At 32.9% G+C, this 22,488-nt stretch overlaps 1 protein-coding gene across 1 annotated transcript in view; it reads right to left on the bottom strand.

The window, feature by feature from the left end:
* The window catches only part of LOC127882119 (dopamine D2-like receptor), a 49,692-nt gene extending 27,678 nt beyond the window's left edge, over positions 1-22,014 (bottom strand). Inside the window, exon 1 of the mRNA XM_052430576.1 lies at positions 20,428-22,014. Coding sequence (XP_052286536.1) covers positions 20,428-21,072 — 645 coding nt within the window. The 5' untranslated portion in view covers positions 21,073-22,014. The remainder of the gene's footprint in view (positions 1-20,427) is intronic.
* Positions 22,015-22,488: the final 474 nt, after the last annotated feature.

Genomic DNA, 22,488 nt, shown 5'->3' with positions numbered 1-22,488 from the left:
ATAGAGATTGAATGCCTTGTTAAAGGTATTTTATTTAACACTTATACAACCAAATTGCATCATAGGTGCGTGCAAAATTTGCTGCTATGTCATAATGCCTTCTTATACTTTATATAATTCATGATGCTACTTTGTCGTCAGTGTATTATTCATTTCAATCTTAGAATAAAAACGAAATCAATTCAATTTTAACAAATGCACACTTGTGTGACATTGTATGCATCCGATCCCGTGCACATATTTTAAACGTTTTGCATTTGCCTTGTGGTCCCGCATATCAAAATTATAATATTCACGGTTTGAGGAAACGCAAACAGATAACTTACAGAAAGACAAGTCAAACTGTTGAACTACAAATATTATTAGTTGATATTGCGTTTTAATTCCTCTTAAATTTTGTTTGTTTTCTCTATAAATGGCAAGCAAGTTCTGACGTTTATTTGCATAACTATTCACGTTTATTATTCATTCCATACATAACATTTTAACTTGGGCTATATAATACGATTGTTTACGGTCAGATTTGGTTTTTCAGAATTTAACTATAGACCGAGCCGACCATTAAATGATGTGAACAGACGGCAACTGGTCACTATCACGGTCGTCATACGTTGGATATTAGTTAATGGTGTGCTTTTTATACGCATGTGGGTTTTGTATTCCCATGAGAAAACAAAACATCACACAAAAAATAATATGAAGCCATTAACTCTTACATAACACTAACAAAATAAATGAATCAATTGTGAGAGATCATTACGCAAACAATGACAGTTGTATCAACGGTTTCTTAATCTTATATTAAAATATAAACAAGTACGTGGTTCTTTAGATAAAATGTGCCATTCTTTATCTCTGACCTGTTACTGTCTGTAAGAAACGATAGATGCAGTCAAGATTAAATGGTTACTATTTTATTTAATTGACAGCGCGTACTTAATATGGACCACGTGTGCAAAACACTAACGTAAGGCGTCACAACCCGGGTTTTACTCGGCTTATATGCAAAACGCGATGTATTAGTCGTAGATATCGATTAAAACAATCATTTGTTATCAATTACAATTTAAAAACATTTCTTAAGTCAGGCATTTCATATGAAATATATTTCGAAATGTACACTTTTTCAGGATTATAACTTACTTAGAGTGTTATACATTATTTCACTATTTAACAGTGCTGTTAAAATCACTATTCACAATGATGATCACAATGATAATATTCGGAAAAATAAAAGAAAGAGAAAGTCAAAGTCGGGCCAAATGGCATAATATGACATAATAGTAACTAACAAGTAAACCCTTAAGTGTGTGAGGACCGCAGCCTTCAGATACCTTTCAAATAAAATTGGGGCTGCCTTGCTGGTCACTTTTTCGGCATAGGGCCCTTATTAGGGTTTCCTATTTCTTTAATAATTAACACAATACAAACGTTTGCTAAATGTATGTGTTCTCTATCGGTGGACGTGTTAGGTCTTAAAACAATCAGTAGCAATATCATACCAATCCTTGTAACTTAAGTCTCGCAGTTTTCATTAATTCAATAAATGATCTGCATACAAATGTTCCTATATCAGAGAAAATTCTCAAAATTATGCAAAGTTATGTAAAATGCATACCAGTTTGCATCCTCACGTTTGCGGATGAAAAGTTGTCAATGTTCGTAGTTTTGTCACGGCGAACAGAGTAAAGAAATCCTTAATTAAATTCAAGACGACAAAACGCTGATGGTGTTAGATTAAAACGAGCAAAATGTACTGAAAGAGTATGTCAACATAAAACTGTGTTGATGAACCGGTAATGTCATTTGAGACCGTATGGTGCTTGTGACATACTGAGTGAAAGAACATTTTAAAAGGAGATCAAAGTAGTTTCGAGATAACGCGTCTTTTTCTATGCCCAATTAGGAGGTATACAGTCATCACATCGTTCTTCCTTCCGTCCTTTAGTTTAACCCGCTTCTTGTGCTGAGTATAACTGTGGGAGCATGTATGTCATATAAATAAAAGTGTGCTGTTATAGAGGGCTTTTCGATGTAGTGCAGAGTACAAAGACAATAACGCTCAATTAAGGATAACATGTCTATTACCCTTACAACAATATCTTTTGCGGAACCTATCGTTCTTGGGGTTAAAGGTGTGAACATATAACTTATAAACTTTCCGTAAGAGCATTACTCTTTAAGTATTGCAGGAAATCTTTAAAAAGTTTCAAAATACGTTTAAGAACATTGACATAAAGTACACAGGTTTTCATAACTGTTTTTCTTTGTTAATGCTCAGTTTAAAAAAAAAATAACAAAAACCTGTCAGATATTTATATTTTGTGGGTCAATATGGGTTTGGGTTAAACAAGTAATTCGTGGGCATTCAACACTAACAGTGAAAGGACTTGTTTAAGTCATCACATTATTTGAATACATTATAATATTGAATAACATGAAATGTATTTTCAATCTGTGCAGCTAATTTTTAATAATGTGAACTTGAAACCACTGTGATACAATTCTTAAGCTCATAAGTGAAATTGTAATATTCCGATAGGTTTGTCACTGCTGTAAGTCGTATTTCAATACAGCAATTATATTAATAGTAATTTATAGTAATTATATGGCTAAATCGAGTTAAGTAATGTGCACTAAAATCATAAGACATCCCAAAACGAGTTGATGTTGTACATGTATGATAAAAAAAATAATCATGAAATTGCATTACTATTTAATGGAAACAATTCACATTTGTAACATAAAAAATAACAAACGATAACAAAACACACTATTTTATTCAGGGAAACAATTCTTCTCTAGACGACAATAACACATTCCACTTGAAACTAATTTGTATTGCCCTCAACATGAATATCACTTATGTTGTATTGCTTTAGAAGTAACACCCTGGAATGAAGCAACCTCACATGCATGTTATCGGCGCATTTATATTGTCAGGTACATTGAATACGCATTAACAAGCAACGGCAAAATGATTCACCGTAAGGGACATGTTTGACGTTATATTTCATATTTAAGGTAGTTTCATGATTTGGTCATACGTGGTTTATGTTTTCTTAAACGTAGATGATGTAATGCCTATCAGCAGTGGTGGTTTACACAATCAAATAATTATACTTAACATATAGTTCAAATCGCAAAAAAAACGCTGATTTTTGGAATAGTTTTTTTAATATAACAAAAGTCACGAAGGATTTACCTAGCATTTAACATGGAGAATGATATAATTCCTAGAATAACCCTTCTTATTGTGCCTTTCCTTAAAGAACTTCTGCACAGATGAGAAACACTCGATCCGATCAGAAGCAGCAACCACTATTTTATAGGTCGCAAAATGACATGATGTGTTGTTTGGTGAAATAAATATTATTTATCACCTGATATCAACATTTATAATTACTCTTTGAACAACATGTTCATTCTATTTAATTGCAGGTACCTGTACGTAAAGCACGCATGTCCGCACAGTCCACTCTCAAATATGGGCAAGTAACCGTGCTAGTAAATATGTTTTTCAAGTTTAATCAATAAGTACATATTACTTTGCGAGTTACGCGCGACACATTCATCCGTTACAGATGGATGAACGGACGGCCAAGGGCAAACTACATGCCCCCCCCCCCCTATGCAACTGGGGGCACAACTGAACAGAGAACAAACAGTTTAACTACATTATACTTATACATGTATAAATCATGCAAAATGGTCTGGTCAAGTGTATGGTTACCTACAGGTGCACAATATAATTTTGTTATAGTGTTCACGTGTGATAACAACGTAGGCAAACATTCTGATATCTCGGCCATGTAATTGCTTACCCTGCATATTCGTTTCAAACAGCGATTGGCATCATTTGTAATAATTAACGAGGACTTCCGATCATCAACGGACAACGTCGTGTTGCCTAGCAATTAATTGTCAATTTACCAACACGTCTGTTATCCGACGGGTGACATCTTAAGGCAAATATTTGGTGTTGTACAATCCTAATCGATTACATACTGTCGTTGTTTGTGGAGAATGCGACAAGTGTTATATTGAATAACAAAACGCGTTCTTGTTAGAATATATCTTTTCGGTTTTAACATGTGGGAATCCTGGATCAATGGGTAGTTATTTGTTATGCATGAACACATACAAATCTGCAACATTCGCGTTTAATTTAACACAGCGAACAATCTTTCAAAAAGAGGAATATAAAAAAGCATGAAACGTTGCACACAACTAGTATTACGCAGATCTACATGCTGTAAACTATTTCATAGCATTTCATGTCACAGAAATAATACAATATATATCATGTTCTGAATATTGGAACATGATATGCATGACGCAGATATTGTCTGATTCTTATATAGTTGGTTGTAATATTGCAATGATATTTTGCGAACATTTCTTTTGTGGAACTCTTAGTCTCGGTGTAAGCAAAGCTGTGTTAGTAAAGAATTCCTATGCGAATACCATAGTTTGCAAGCATTTGTTTCATGGATGGACTTCCAAGAATAACTAATAAGAGTACTGGAAGACAACATACACTCGGTCAATATTTCCATGGGGATATGTGTTGTTTTTCATCAATTAAATATGTCAGAAAGACATTCATTTGTGCCCTGCGTTCATGCGTATTTTATACCAGAAGTGTACAACTGTCATTTCATAGCAAAGCACTGGGATTAACCCTATTGGAAAAATACGGATTATTAGAAATGATTATTTGCGTCTTTTGATCATTGCTTTATATTTATCTTTTACATTCTCGAAGAAAAACGAAAGACAATGTAGCTGTGAGAGAAGCACTTAGAACCTTCGTGGATCATATTGATTCACAAAGAAAGATGAAATTAAACTCTCTCGGAAAATATTGATGAATCTCTTACTAGTTTTAATTAGTGCTCAGTTTATTACAGAGTTCTTAAAGTGCTCTCCAGGTGACCGAAAAGTGTTAAGTGATTGATTTAATTCAAGGATATCAAACAATTACCGTCATACTATTTAATATAATTATAGCCACACTAGGAAGCTTGTTGACACTGCTTTACTCATTTCTGTTGGGCAGTTTTTGCACACATGACACAATGTTCAAGTCTCATTTTTGCAATACAAAGAAGAACATTGTTCTGCGGTTGTTCTAACATTACTTGTGCGTTCATCGAATAAAATTCAAAGCAATAAAATCGTGATGCAAACTCCCCTACATATTGTCTACACTTAGTATAATTTAGAATCATTTGCTTGTTAGTTCTATAATTGAATATTATTGTAGGCACATTTGAAAGCTAGTTAATACTTCCTTATTCACTTCTGAAAGATAGTCTTTGCACACATCATACAATATCCAAGTCTCTAATTGTTTGAAATGCACTCTTAAAGGCCTGTATTATATAAGCAACGACAGCGTTTGTTACTTTTTCTTTATTTGCGAAAAAAATGTATCCTAGAGACAAATGTCTCAATCTGGTACATAAAATAAAACACCGACCATGATAAATATATAAATATGGGCATATTGAGAGAACAATATCCAGCACGATATTTATTACTAGTTTCTTTCTATGAGACGACTTACACGTTTGATGTTTATACAAATGTCTATTTTTCAAAGTACGTGATATGAGAGCATAAACATCTTAAATAAACTAAAGCTTTCAAGACATATAGATATATCGCATGTGAACATTGATTAAGTCGTACAGTTTTTGACGATGCTGCGAAGCAGCTCGTCTAAGTTATCATACCATGAAAAACATTCTTCACAATGGCGACCCATGTAAAAGACCGAGCCAGTCTGATTGAGATAGCTCGATTGTTCTAATCGGCATACCTCGCTGATTATCATTGATAAAGGTAAAGGAAGCTCAGCTATAAAAACGACAGCATATTCTGGGAAAAACATTTAATAATTGTTTGAAAACATTAATTTTTAATCAGTTATATTCAATCCATGATATGTTTATAGATCAATGCATTCACTTTGCATTTTCTGTATTGTATTTGGCATTTGTCGTGATTTTGTATTAAGAATTATTTCGAACCTGCCATTTGTAAACGAAATAGCGAATATGGTATATAAACAGCATAATAGCCGTACGATATTTTGCATATTTAATAAACTTTTCAAACAGAAATTACAGAGCCACATCAGTGCACATACTATGTTTGATAATTCATTCGTTTGTTGGATATTGTTTGCTGTTTTAAACACATATTAGGTCATATCGCGGAGATTTAGTTAACCATACCATGTGTTCATGGGCGAACTCACGTATTCAAGTGCTCTTACGACTATGTGCTCATACCTACTTTCGGGAATCATCATAAAAGTATTGTCGTACTTAACGAACAAACATGCCTAAGCTTATTGAATTAGAGAAAAAACAATAATCAAAAGAGAAAAGATTATATGTTCATACACATGGGCATGTGAAATCCCATCCGTACACAATTATCATTAACTTAGGAAAGGAAACAACGAAATATAAAGTTTGGTATGATATACTTGTGAAATTAAAGAGCATGGTGTAATTAAAGAGCATGTCAAGTTTTGAATATATCTGCTGAAACGTAATGTTATAACCCACAAATCTTTTACTGTAACAGAACGTTTTTTAGGATAAGTGGTACAGAAAATACACGTCAAATATTTTTTTAAATATATTTCTTGTTATATTTGATCAAGAATGTAATCTGCCTCCCAGATTCGTTGAATGGGTCAAGTTCCCCACGGGTACTACTTTCCCGTACCCCCAAATGTTTTTTCGTACCCAAATTTTTGTTCGTACCCAATTTTTGTTTGACATAATTTTTGTACCCACAATTTTCGTACACATTTTTTTTCTTACCCAACTTTGTTGTACCCACATACACACTTGTGGTGATGTAGATAAGCTTAAATTGATGCTTTTATATCCATCCTTTTCAAAAGCATCGTCACACCAGTACTGTCAGTACTTTGATTTTTAAATGAATGCGTTGCAAACCAATTTGTGCGAATTCGCAGCAATACTGATCAAATAATTATACTGCAAGGTAATCTTAACTACGGTACCATTCAATTAAAGTGCACAATACACATGGCAGGAAAACGAGAAAACAATATTTGTATGCGATTGTATGATAGCATATTATCGTCCCGATTATGTCACAGTTGATTTTGAATGGGATTCTGTCTGATAGATTTCCATTGAATATTATTTGTTCGCGATCAAGTCGACGCCTTTTGCAGCGATTGGTATATGTAATATACCCGTGTCTCATCTAGCGATTTACTTGCTAATGCATATTCTATACATATTTTAACTTTTCTGGATTCGACGACTGTCATATAACATCATGTCCCTGATATATGACCCTCGATATTCGAGCTAATAAAATCGTAAATAACTATTCCAATGAATGTTGGCACAAAATGTATTTATGTTGCTTAAGCAAATCTTTCCTCGGAGATAAAACAATATATACGTTTAATACCCTCCTTGTTAAATATGTATTTTTTTAAATTATGACTTGGTCATTTGGAACGTAAACATATATATTAAAAGTAAAAGTTACAGTCACCATCCCATTTCTGTTTAAGCAGATTATTGATCTGCCTTTAATATAGGTAGATCATTTATAAAACAATATTGTAATCATTTACTTGCGTATAATAAACGTTATTGAATGCTTAGCGAAGTTGAATAAGGTAGGGGATTACCTACACAAATCATGTTAACATTAATATCATCAGTTAGGCGAACATCTAAAAGGTAACAGATATAAAGTTGAATACACACATTGCTCGAATAATCGACCTCCGTAATACAATACATATTTATATGTATAAATACATTGGCGCCTAAACACAAACACTCCGTAAGGGGAACCGTTTAAAAAAAGACCCCAATTAAAATTCGATTGTATTAACTAAACCATCACTAACCATTATCAGATTGAAATAATTTTATTGAACAAACATATGAAATTACCCTTAATCAAATACATTTAATAGTTATAGATGACATCATTGTTTACTTGAATTGAAAAATAAAATGTGATGTGAAATTCCCTTAAGGAGGTTCTGGTAAATACAGTTCTCGGATTATTCAATAAAGAATGATCACTCTGTGTCCATATTTACTAAATTCATAATCGTGTTTGAAGATTATTATTGGACATTAATACTGTGTTTACCATCTTCAATAACACACAGTTTCGTTAATAAAAGGTAATTTAGGAAAAACTATATAAAACATGCGTTGAAATAATAATGTTTTACCTCCCTAGTTAAACTAAGCAGTGTCGATGAAAACACTCAAAGACTTAGCGAAATTTTGTATCACTTGTGCTTTTTTATTACGATGAATTCTTAAAAGATGACCATTCGTATCTAAATAAAATAATACAATGATAAGTTTTAAACCCATTAAATTAATTTGCATCGGTACCTATCATCTATACAAAACTTAAAGAAATCAGTAGCAATAAATCAAATAAAGCTGTCTGATACCAAGCCATGTCGGCGATGAAAAACAAGATATTATATATAATAAAAGAAGAGCAATAAATATTAATTGTATAAGAAAAATACTGAATGAAGCAAAGATTTAAGATTGGTATACACAAGAAGTGAACGCATTTGTGACAGGTCATAAATACACCGCACACGGAAGACAGCAATAAAGCGATCGACATACTTGATATGCGGAACATATTTCGGATATATATTCCGAGATAACCCAATGATTTCTTTTAATAAGAGCACATCTCTTATTTTTAAAAAGGACTAAATTGCAACCTTTGACCGTTTGATGTACTTTTGAAACATCTAGATGCGTTGATGGATGTCTCTAGGGGTTTTGAGCCAGACCCTCAGTAATCCAGTAGCCTTTGCCGACAGCCATTAACTGGTAGTCGGCGAAGTCTAACGGGTGTCGTTTCTGTCGGGATGTGTGGTCTGGTGGAACGCAGATTATAATTAGTGGAATATATTATGGAACGGCTGCATTAGCAAATGTCATATTTTCAGTTTTTATCATTACATTAATACAATCTACAGTAGCATATAACGTTAGCCTCGAACAAAACTTACGTTTGTGAATAGGATAATATGGTTATATCTTTTTCCGTGAAATCACATTGTAATAACTCAAGTGTGTATAGTTCAGTTTGTGGATGTGACCACATTGCATCAAATGACAGTTTAAAGTTATAACTATTTTTCAGTTGTTATACCAACAAACATGGCAGATACCGGTAATAACATTGTATTCATAAACACGTATTAAATTAAAAGTAGTGTTATTTACTATAGTTTTGTATTTACATATTTTTAAAAATCGCATTATTCAGGAGCCAAGGAACAATTTCATTTACGCGACATGCATTATTGCATATCACTTCATTTGCAGTAAGGAACATTCAGTACAGTAGTTAATTAAGCTTTCCGGTAAATACAGATTTAAACGTCCCTGTGGAATTTCTTACAAACAATGTTTAAAGAATAAAACCCGATTTATATGATAAAAAGTTTCGAACCAGTTTTTATTTATTTGTTATTTGTTTAAGCAACTGCGTGTTACATAGCGGATATAATTACAGTAATGTACACCATCGAACTGTTAATTAAAAGCTTAATTCTTTATTTAAGGCGAATTAAGATCAAACTAGTGATTATTATTAAATATTCAAAATAACTTTAAAATAATTAGGATTTTAGGAGCGAGTTTGCGGACTTATACAATTACCAATGAAATACACAGATATATTTAAACTTCCGTTTTAAACTTTACTATATAACCCTGTGTACATGACTGATAGTAAATTTTATTTATGTTACGTAAAATGTCATATAAATAGGAATATTAAGTCATTACCTTAAATAGGAGATATCATGCACAACTTTGTTCTGTTTACTCTGTTTAATGTTGCATGTTGAAGACAGTATCGATCCGACCGTGTAGTGGGTGTCTTTTTGCCTTAAGCTAAGACTTGAGTGCTGCTACTACCGTAATAAAGTATTAGTGATGGTTATAGTGGGGTTACTCCAGTTAGATTCGGTGCGAAGTAAATTGTTATCTTGACCTATAGAGAGGAGACATTTCTACTGAACAGTATAGTATTAAGGGTGTTTTGCAATCATGTTTTTTTTTCATATTAATACACGTGTTTTTTCATTTCTATGAACATTTAATTGCAAGCTATGCGACTCGAAAATGCATGTATATAAATGTGTCTATGCGCGACTCTTATGGAGATCGAATTTACAATACGAAATATAGCACTATTTTCCACGTTTGTGAAACAAATCGAAATTGGAATATTAAAGGTTAGTGGTTTACGTGCTGCGTTTCAATTATTAGTAAAAAAACAACTTGTGCTATAAAAAAACTGTTTCGACATATGTTTTTTTACTATTTAATGATTAATTATACCCTTTCAAGAAAAATATGCACCCTCGTGGTCATGGTGTTATTATATAATAAATGAAGAATATAAATATGCTTCAAATAAGGACAATGCACAAATATCAATCAAAACAAAAATGATTTAGATTCACACTGAGCAACAATACTAATGAATTGTTACTGCTGATGTAGTTGGGTATTATGTTGTCAATTGAATTCTTCTGTTATATTAACTGATTACGCTGCACACAAATTATTACGGGTTCAAAGCATCTACAAAAGATACTGATACTTTCTGGGACACTTAAAGACCCGTCACGCTAACGGGCAGATTTAATTAGAGAGGATAAACAAATGACAAATGTACACAATATGAAAACGAGCAAAATCGTTTTTCCAAGCGATTGTACCACGTCATTCTGTCATCCCGAGTATTCCACAGTTCCTTTCTTAAGAGCTATCCTCAGGAAACGCCTTAGAAAGGCATTGATTTTGAATGGGATTCTGTCTGATACATTTCCATTAAATATCCCTCTTTCGCGATCAATTTGACGACTATTGGTGTCGCATTTGACACGAAACATGCGGTGATATGGGTAGATAATATATTCTAGTTCTCATCTAGCAATCACTTGCTTAATACAGTTTCAATAGAATATTGTGATTCTCATATTTGATGATAGCTCATTCCATCTAGTTCCTGAAACATTAATCGTAGCATTTGAGCTAATGTTAAGTACTTTTACAAATCTCGATTGAATGCTAGCTTTTTATGTAAGTTATTATGATGGTAAAACAAAATCTTTTCATAGAAGTAAAACAACATGTATGCTTTCGTTCATAACAATACATTTTCTTCTTAAATGCTATTTTCAAGAGACAATATTTATCTACAAATGTTTGTTATCGGTTACTTATGTTAATTTCGTAAATATTGTGCAAAAACAGGTAATGATATATCCTGGTTGTATAGCATAATAAAGAAATAGTAATTGCTTAAAGAAAAATTAAAACATATCGTCTACCGTAAACATTCATTATATACTTTTTGCAATGTCTGTCAATGAATATGATATTGAAGATTGTAAACGTTTGTAAAATATACGTAGTCTTACTTTAATTGGAAACTGTTACGTGGATATAACACTTTTAAAGTAGTATGGACACATTTGTTCAGCCGCGTTTAGGTGCACCTTCAATTGAGTTAAATATTGTATCAAATGATTTATAAATCAAGATGCTCCATGATGTTTTTCTTAAATAAACAACGTTTTCTGCAAATCTAAGTCGACTAAATCGATGTAACGGATGACCTCTGTTTACACTAATTTCATCAACAAATGGAAACCATGTGAGTGGTAATAGATAAACAGTTGAGAAAACAAAACATGCGAGTACTCGATCTTTGTAATACAATTACAATTAATATTATTTGACGCATTGACGTCGAAACATATATCCTCTTAAAAAAAAGAACAGTGGTACAAACAAAGTGAAATTTTATTAAATATTATATTACTTAAAATGTAACCTACGTCCTTGCGAACAAGACTGCAAATAGCGTGTAAAGTATCTGGGTTTCAGAGAATTTGAGATGGTGGAAATCCGAAGTAGCATTACACTTCTTCTAAGGGATTACGGATAGATGTCATCTACATTTTATATTAATCGTGAAATAGTTGCATGAGAAATGACATATACTTTGTAATTATTTAAAGACGATTGCTATGCTATGTAAAATACAAAAAGCGGATTTCTGAATAAAACATAATCAGAATGCGTCCATGTGTGTTCCATCCGTTATCGTGTTTTGAGATTTAAATTCAAAATGTATTTCATGTTCATGAACTTCAACCACACAGGAAATATATCGTTTATGAAAGATAATTTACGAACAAACAAAATCTCAATAAAAGTATATGTACCTCCAAGGTTCGGGTAACAAATTTGAAGTAAGGTATCACAGATTATCTAAGTGAATAACATTGATAGCATATTCCCTTCGATACTGATATTCTCTTCCAATATGTATTCACAAGCGACATATGTAAGTACAAGATTGTTTGTTTTATATAGTAACGATTAATATGTAAAATCTAAAAACTAGTGTTAATAGAATTATATATGAAAATATAACACTATTTCTAACTATTATTTATTAAAATAACAATTATACAACAACGCATTCCCAACAATTGTTATGGGTATTTAGTGTTAAGTATGGTAAAACGTAACAGGTGTGCTCGTTTTCAAAGTGATTATGTTGTTCACGGACAATCTTTCTTCAGTCCATAAAATGATATTATCAGTGAGTTTTCTAATGGAAAGTACTGCAACAGCAGCATCATTGTGTTAAAGCATTCTACATGGGAAGATACATCTTTTATTCAGAACAATGAGCTGTCCGTGAACGAAGCTGACTAAACAATGCAATATCGTCGGTTATTCAAGAAACGCTATACATAAAGCAACAGCAATAAATATAAATTCCATTAGGGAACCGCGGAACGAAGCGATGATTTAAGAAGGGTATAAACAAAGAGCTGAACACAGTTGTGACAAGACATGAAATGCACCGACCAAGAAAGACATAAATAAAGCGATCGACATACTAGTAAGTGATATCCGGCAAATATATTGCAGATATATTAAAAGATAGCCACAGTATTTTTATCCAAATATTTTACTGCTGGAAGGTTATGTTGAATAAGTTCCACACATGTGTTTATTTGATCTTGTAATCCTATACAATTTGTCTGACCTTTGACAAGTGTACGCGTTTGTTAAGAAACTGTATCCGTTAGAAATATGTATTTAGAGCTTAAAATCAGTGGTTGCCACTAAAATTAGCAAAATGGAAGTAGGTAAGCTAAACTGGTTATACCTTTTTAATATTTCCAACATAAATAAGAATAAGCAAGTGCATGAACACATCATCACAAACTATATAAAAGATATATTTTGTATTTATTTTTCGTTAACTTCAATACATGTAACAACTTTGGTCGAATGCATCAGTATTTGTGAAACAGTAATATTTATTTTAGTGAATTTTAAAACATTTATCAAAAATAAAATCAAACCTGGAATACCTTAAATCTCTTTGGTGAGCACAACACATTAAAGTAAACTGGTTAAGTAGATTCTTTAACGTTATTTTTTCGTTATTTTTTCAATTTCAATTACACATGGTAAACTAGCAATAGCTTAATCAACGTTTTAAAGTATGTTCAATATGGATACAACAAATCGGCTAACAGAGTGAAACACATTTGCCTATTAGATTGAATACGAGTTTTCTCGGTCGTTATTGTCAGCAGAAAGCTCATATTCTATATGTCAAGCACTCTGCAGGGAAACATTAATAAGCAAATTATACTATAGTTTTATAATCATCCGTATTAACAGAAACAACTTCTTCTGTCTGATTGAATAGATATGCGTTTATGAATATGACTAGAATATATCGTATCGTTTGAATTGAAATCACATTGTTATTTAAAAGGCGCTGTAACAGTATATGTATGCATAAATTGCGAATATAATAGAACATGAATAGTTGGCTAATTTAGATAAACATTAAATTGGAATAATATAATTTTTTTATTATTTAGGACAAGTGTTGTTGCAATCCAAAGTCCATTTGAAACACTTCGCAGTAAACATTGACTATGGCACAACATGTAGGTTCAAGTATCAAATCAGAGTTCAATTTCATATGGTATAATACTTGAAACTTAATCGACGCGCTTGTTGTAATAAATCTACACATACGCCTTAATGAAAGTGAAATCACTTCCACAAAATCTTAATTTAAAAACTGTTAACTGAATAATTCGGTATTTTCGCGTAATGTTAATGAGATAGCCGTTCATATGGTCCGCTGGAAAATATTTATTTTAAAATTTCGCCTTTTTAACCATAGCTATGGAGAAGGGCGTTGTAAATAAATATATATATATATGTGTGCTTGTGTGTGCATACTATTACTAGCGAATATAATATTGATGCATTTCGACACATTTAGATACCAAATATTTGAATTCAATAATTAATTGTGAAAAAAGGTGTGATGCATTTCGAAATACATTGTTAACACTTTACAGTCAAATTTGATAATGACATCACATTTTAATTTTAAGTATCAAATCAGATTACACAAATTGTTAGAAATAAAACTTAATTCAAGTACTCGATGTAATTCATGGATGCATACTTATCAAGACAATGAAATAAAATTACACCAGCTATAAATTGATATACTGTATACGAAAAGTATTTATATTATATATTTGATATATGCGTTCGTTATTCGGTATGTTCGAATACTGCTAATAAGATCGTCTTTCATATGGTCCGTTGGCAAATAATTATTTCCAAACTGCGATATTTATTGAATTTAATGTTTTAAAAACACCAAACTCGTTTGGTCTCTTATTTGATAAAAATTACCAATAATGCATAAAGATCCTTTTCACCAATTTTAAAATGTGTTTATATCCGGAGTCAGCTACCTTCCGTATTAACCCATTTATGCCTACTTGACTCTCCAATCCTTCTAAATTGTATCAATTTATTTCCAAAATTAGGGATGTCTAGTATATTTATTTCTATTTCTATATTTATAATATTTCTTACAGAAATTCCACTAAGCAAACAGCACAGACCCTGATGAGACGCCGCAACATGCGGCGTCTCATCTGGGTCTATGCAGTTTTCCAATGCCTTTTTCTAGACGTTAGGCATAATGGGTAACCTTGAATTGAATATTGCGCCTAATATTTAGTATCAGGATCAAGGGCTCGTGTAATTTGTAAGAAATTGATACCGAGTGAGCCTGTGAAACTCGAGAAAAGCTTCTGAGACAACAGCGTGTACACCCGAGACGGACACGTTGAATCATTCACACTGATGCTAGGTGTTACGTTACAAATGAGTACTTACACGTATTTCTAAAATTAATTATTAGCATAAGCTATTAAAAATAAGATATTATTTTATATGTTATCATTACATGAATCGTAAAAAATATACTTAAACATATCTAAAACTTAACGAGCATAACACGAAACATCTCGAATTATCAAAAATAGACACGACAATTTGAAGGACCTATACAGTAGAATAATATAATTCCGATTACATGTTTAATGAAATTATCTGATGAGCACGCGTTTAATACGGCCGTTTAAACACTATCGTTGCATTACAATCGATAAATTAATAAAAGACACGTTCAGCAAATGTTAAGTGTTACGTGCAAACGTAAAGTAATTTAAGAAAGCTTAAGTATCGAATACACGAGTAAAGGCGATTTCCTTTAGTAATTTAACAAATTCACACACATACGTTTTAATGGAGACCTGAAACTTAGGATAGTTGGCATCCGTGCAATTGGTTGTGTTTCTGTAAGTTGATGTTTTACTACCAAGTATGTTCTGATCTTGCAAGCATTGCACAATCATCTAACATATAATTGCCTATTTCTTTTGTTGGTTCTAATGTCATTCGAATTACAATCTGCCCTTTGACTGCTTCAAAGATGTTCTGGGAAACTTCTATAGACGACTACAAGAAATCGATGGCAATATATGGCCTACGAGAATTTTAATGATCTTATCGTTAAGTTTGTTTTCGTTAGTCATTATCGCGTTGTTCACAACATCCAAGAAATTATCGAGTGTGTACGACATGCAATATTGCATGTCATATAGTGAGAAAGATACGCAAAACTAAATTGGTTAACATATATTTCAAAGTCGTTGTTTAATTAGGATTAATATTTTTTACAAGGTACCATGCACATTTTAATGAAATTAACAATGGTCCTTGAACTAATATAAAACATACTTGTAAGAATCTCTATTTTAGGACAAAACATCAACATATTTATATATATTTTATATGGAAAATGTGTGCAAGGAAAAACACTTTGAAAAGCGAGATTGGTGACATGTAGATAATTATCAAATCGATGTTTATATATATTTTAAGACAATACGCTTCAAACTTAACGCGATAACCTATTGCACATGCGGACCAATTCAAACAATTATACATGGCATGTCCGTATACACCCAGACAAAATGGACTAAATAAAATTTTATAATGTTCAGACAATTTATACTATGACATGTATTAAGATGACAAGTGTATACAATTTAGTATTGTCAAAATATTCCCAGCTAAACACATTTATTTGAAAAAAAATATTAGTATATTAGAAACGTCTTAACTTGATTTAATTCAATCCATGTCGTACACAGACACAATACTTTTTATTCATTTTCGAATTATTTTGAAACACTAAGTCATTGGACACATTGTTGTAACATTTATATTTAAAGTTCAATTGCAGACGACTTAACTGTTCTCAGAAGTGTTTTAATACAATACTTAAGCTTCGATAAGGCTCCTCTTGCCGCTTGTTATTCGATATGTTTGAGACGACAAAATTCAATTTAGATTGCAGCTGAGCACTCGGTCGTAAGAAGTATCAGAGTAATCCTAAGAAATCTTACTTTACACCTCACTAATACTATTATCGGTGAAGTTCCTAGAGGATATACATCCCCAAATTGGATTTCGAGAGGATGACCGCATTTGAAAACATTCAGATGTCGATGATGAGGGATATCAAGAAAATCCTTTTTGTCATTTAACTCAAGTTGTTTCGTGTTTCGTTCTTAAGGGTATCACATACTTGCAAGTTTTTCCGTATTTTTCTCTCTATATCTGCCTTTGCCGATTCACAGTTAAATGTTCGTTTAACTTTAGTTACTTTCGTTTCTTGTAAACTATACAACTACTTTGAAAAATACGTAAAAACTTTTCATCTTTGTGCTTCGAACAACATGGACTTAAAAAAAAGATAACTAAGATAGAAATCGGCTTGTAAGAAAAAAACATAAAGTATATTGTTGTTTTCAGGTTCATAGAAGCACATAGAAGAAATGATATGATAGCTTTATTTGCAAACGAATATTATGCGTGTTTTAGACCTAAATAATTGTAATATTAAGCGAGTTTTACTCATGTATGCATCTTAAACACCAGACACGTGATAAGGGGCTTGTGTAGGATAACCTGATATCAGTGGTTTCCTGATGCAAAACGTGTCTGATGTTTCATGTTGTTAAGCATACAGTACAGTGCATCACTGTCCGATGTCTCATTTAATAACGATGTAGAAAGTAAGACGTGGCAGCGATCGACCGTTTGACACAGGGAATGCGTTACAACTCAGCCTCGGATGCCCACGGACATATCACGAAGTAAACTGGTCATTTGTTTTATCCAGACAGAAGCAAGAATATGTAAAAGCGCACCATTTTCAAAAACATACTTATAATGTGTCAAGGAATGAACATTATGCGGACGGTGACAGCATAGACAAGTACATGTTAACTATAACGCGATTGATTTACATACTAAATTGCGAAGAAATAACAAACATTAGTTTCTAAAATGACAAACGCCAGTTGTATATTAATAACACTCAATTCAACGAGAATCGTTCACGTTTCCATGTAAATGTAGAAATATCCACACACTCATTGTGCAGCGCAGCAATGTTCAAGTTTAAAATCTGCATAAGAATATTGTTTTTCAGAATACGAATACGCGTTTATTGTTTTTATAACAAAAAGTTATCTAACTAATTTTCCGTTAAATAATTCGACTTTTCATTTTTATAAAGAAACAACGTTTACATAAATCCACGCAATTACCGGCTTTATGTCAATTTTGTTTGTTTCTGTAATTAATAAAATGTAAACTGATCGAAAATATCAGTATGTGTATACTCCTAGCGTTTAGTAGAAATAATTACACTAATAAAATAAAATCTGCAAATCGTTAAGAAAGAAAGGGAAGATTTACTTTGCATCTAATTATGGTTTTACGAGCACAACTTTTCCCGCAGAATGGACATAGAGGCATAATGACGGCAATAATCACCGTTATATATGTTCACTCCGATGTGTTAATAATTATCACAAACTGGACGGTAATTTATAGCTGGATTATTGACGTAATTTTCTCACAATTATCACAATAACGGCTGCTGTAGAACGATAGTTCGATGTATGATATCGGCATCAATCAGGCTCATAACATGATTTTTGCGGTAATGAACTTTTTTTTTTAAGTTGCTCAGTTAGTAGAATGCTCTACTGTTATTCCGGTTAATGTGAGTTCGGGTCATTATTCGGAGGCAAAGCGTGTTAAAACGTGCAATTAGAACCGATCGAATGATTTGACTGAACTACTGTATTAAACTGCGCAAATCTTCAAAGCAAAACATAAAAATATATATTTCCTGAAAAATGCATGCAATGAATTTTCTTTACTATAAATACGTGATTTATAATAATGTTTAATTTGGAGAAGTTGAGTTGTTATTAAATTGAATGTGTTTTTTTTTAAATGCTAAAACATTTTAATTGTGGTCGTATGAGGTTTATTCGGATTTACACTTAAATGATGTGTGAATAGTCTTAGACCAAGTGTGGAGACCCATCAAGCCGTTATAAACCCCAGTAGTTTGGAGACCCATCAAGCCGTTATAAACCCCAGTAGTGTGGAGACCCATCAAGCCGTTATAAACCCCAGTAGTGTGGAGACCCATCAAGCCGTTATAAACCCCAGTAGTGTGGAGACCCATCAAGCCGTTATAAACCCCAGTAGTGTGGAGACCCATCAAGCCGTTATAAACCCCAGTAGTGTGGAGACCCATCAAGCCGTTATAAACCCCAGTAGTGTGGAGACCCATCAAGCCGTTATAAACCCCAGTAGTTTGCATTTACTGTTCTTCGGCGGTGAACCCGCCTTAATTAATAATTGTCTTTTGTTTGTTTGCATATATTCCAATTTAAGAGTTTATTCGTTGTGCAACGAAAATTATGCAAATGGGTTCCTTTAAAAAGGGATCAAATTCTGATAGGACACTTTGTTCAGTTAGGACCGCTGAAGTTTCTCTTTTTTACCTTTGATCATTTCAATTATATATTAATATACTTAACGTTTTGCCTTTTGATAACAATACACACAAATTATTATAAATATATCGTATGTTTATATTTAAATTGTGATACAAAATCCTCGAAAGGTATGATTGTCATAAACGAATTTTTACAGTATATATTTGATACACATGATATTCAAAGCGGAACATTTTTTATACATGCTGTTTTTATTTTGTATATGGTAAACTAGAGTTTGGTGAGGAAGTAATGTTCAAACATATTCGTCTAATTATTCAAGTGTTTTTACATTTACCTGATGCATAAAATCAACTAAAGTCTTACTGATAAAAAAAATATGCAAACTTCGTGTTACACAGACGGAAACTTGACATAATCAAGTTGCACTTGAACGACAAGTAGTTCACACAAATTGCCTTCGTTAATGGAAAACATCGATTAATGGATACACACGATTCTAGCGAAATACGGTTTAAAGATGGATCAAACTGCTGTCATACAAAAGGTAGAATACAAGAAACAAATGAACAACGCAATTTAATTTAATGAGTGCGTATTAAGAAATATTACTTCAAATAATGTATATAGTATACATTTTAGAATATATCAACTATACAAATTAGTGGACAAAATGTTCATTAAGTCTCACGTCAAAAACAAATGATTGGATTTACATATCTTTTACTATAGGTTCGATTGTTACTATCCTGTAGATGCTGTTTCCTCATTGACTGTATTTATACAAATGACAAATCGAAAAATATTGCGCATTTAAGATAATATAAAGTTAAAACAAGCAATGTAATGATCCGTTACAAATGATTTATTATATGTGTTCCAAATGATATTCTTGCGTGGATTTTCTGGGGTGAATATGATTTACGTTATTTGTATAAAAACATAATGTCCGCGTGTCTGATATGTCTTGTCTGTATATCATATTGTATCAGTTGAACGATATGGCATATATTATATAAATGCAATACGCAATCGGTAAATCAATGGTCGCATTATAAACGGTATTCGTAGACCACCTAAATTGAAAACAAACTTACCTCAACAAATACTGCCGGAGGCATAACAATCACTGCTACCAGTATGTCGGCGACCGCGAGTGAACATATAAAATAATTAGTCACATGTCTTAAACTTCGTTCCCTATACACACTCATCACAACAAGTATATTTCCAAAAACGGTGAACACAGGAAAAAGGAGAAGACATAAGTTCCAGTAAGCCTGTGGCTGCACTTCATTGAAACCACCGACGTCTGTTGAGTTCATTGTTGAATTGTTGTCAAAGCTACACCAACTTTCATTTGCAGGATCACAATCAAAAAATGAACTTAAATTGAAATTTGGGTCCGTTGTGTCACCCGGGAATCTAAAACTAGTGTTCGTTGTATCCGATAGCAAGCCAAAACCCACACCAGACACCGCACTGATTGAGTCGTTGTGTGTAGTCCCATTGCGATTTACATCAAACCCACCTATTCTGTTACCGTACTTCACACTGGTAGCGTCAACAGGTACAAGGCCTGACAATGGCGTCATTTTCGGAACCGTCGATGTGATTGTATCCACTGTTGTAGACAAGAGGTAATCGAACACCGGCCCTTTCCCACTGCTCCTAGATAACCTTACCCTTTCCTTATGAACTAAAGTGTTAAGTGTCTTTCGATTCAACGTTGTCATAGCCATTAAAGACAAACTGTGACCATATCTTGAAACCGAATTTCACACAGGGTATACCACGCTGATAAATGTTAATCTAAACATGACGCTGTGTTTAGTATGTTGGCCATTGTCATCAAACGCGGCATCAGATTCGATGATTCGCTGTAATCCCTGGCGGATCATATCGACAATGACTTGTGTAGTACATGTTAATCTTTAAGAATACCTTCAAGTGCTTCGTTTGTTCCTGGCGCAATCTAGACAAATCTCCAAATACGTAGCGTATCGAGGAAATTGTAAAAACAAAAGTGGATGTAATCCTTTACAAGAAAAGTGATTATCGAAAGCAATTGCTTCGATGGGTTTCATTACGTTGTGATCGCCTAAAATTACATCAATATCCGTTTGATTCCTTTGACATCACAACTGTGCCGTTTCCATGCTTGTATGAAAACAAAAACAAATGTATCAGTGTATTAAGACCGGAAATTATAGTGGATCTCGTTAACTGGAAAGATCCAAATAAATAACACATTGTTTTCCAATTTGATTATTAATTTTCAAATTTGCGGATACAACAATTTAACATCCAAATTGCTAGTAAAAATAATGCATGATAAAACATTTTCTATTAGTTAGGCGGTATTCCACTGCACAAAATGCGTATCCATTCTTAGAATTGTTTTTTGCTGGCTTTTGCAATAATAAACGTCATGAAATAATACATATTAACCGATCTACGTTAAAAAATGGTCATGTTATATCCCAACAACACGTTTGATCTGCTTCAACTTGATACCATAACAGTTCTGCCAATCACCAGTGTTCACAAGCATGTCCTCCCGTTTTCCCGTTTTGCTCTCCACTGATATCTATTCTGATAGCTCGTGCAAGCAACATAAGATGTATCTCCCTTCGTACGTATCGAAAACTGCTGCTGTGGTTCAATATCAGTAACCGCTAGAGCGTCAGACCGCAAACGACGCTCGGCAATGTCTAATAGACGAATACGTTTACCCATAGGTGTCATCTGTAAAGAGAATACGTGTTAATTATCCCATTTATGCCTAGTGGACTCTCCCATCCTTCTAAATTAGATCAATTGATTTCCAAAATTAGGGATGTCTAGCATATTTATTTCTATATTTAGAATATTTCTTGCAGAAATTCCTTCAGGCAAACAGCGCAGACCCTGATGAGACGCCGCATCATGCGGCGTCTCATCTGGGTCTACGCCGTTGGGCAAGGCATTTTTTCAGGACGCTAGGCATAAATGGGTTAAATATTGTAAAATGCCTTTACTATTTGATTCATTGAATGTTTGAATATACTTTTATAATTAATTTAATTACGTTTTTCTCCAGTTATTCTGATACACAAGTGTTAAGGTGGCCGGTTTTTAACTCGATGCCGATATTCTATTGAAACCATTCTAACACG

This window comes from Dreissena polymorpha, chromosome 5 (genome assembly GCF_020536995.1).
Source record: "Dreissena polymorpha isolate Duluth1 chromosome 5, UMN_Dpol_1.0, whole genome shotgun sequence".
Taxonomy (NCBI): Eukaryota; Metazoa; Mollusca; class Bivalvia; order Myida; family Dreissenidae; genus Dreissena; species Dreissena polymorpha.
Note: the sequence above shows the minus strand (reverse complement) of the source record. Positions and strands in the feature narration are given on the sequence as shown.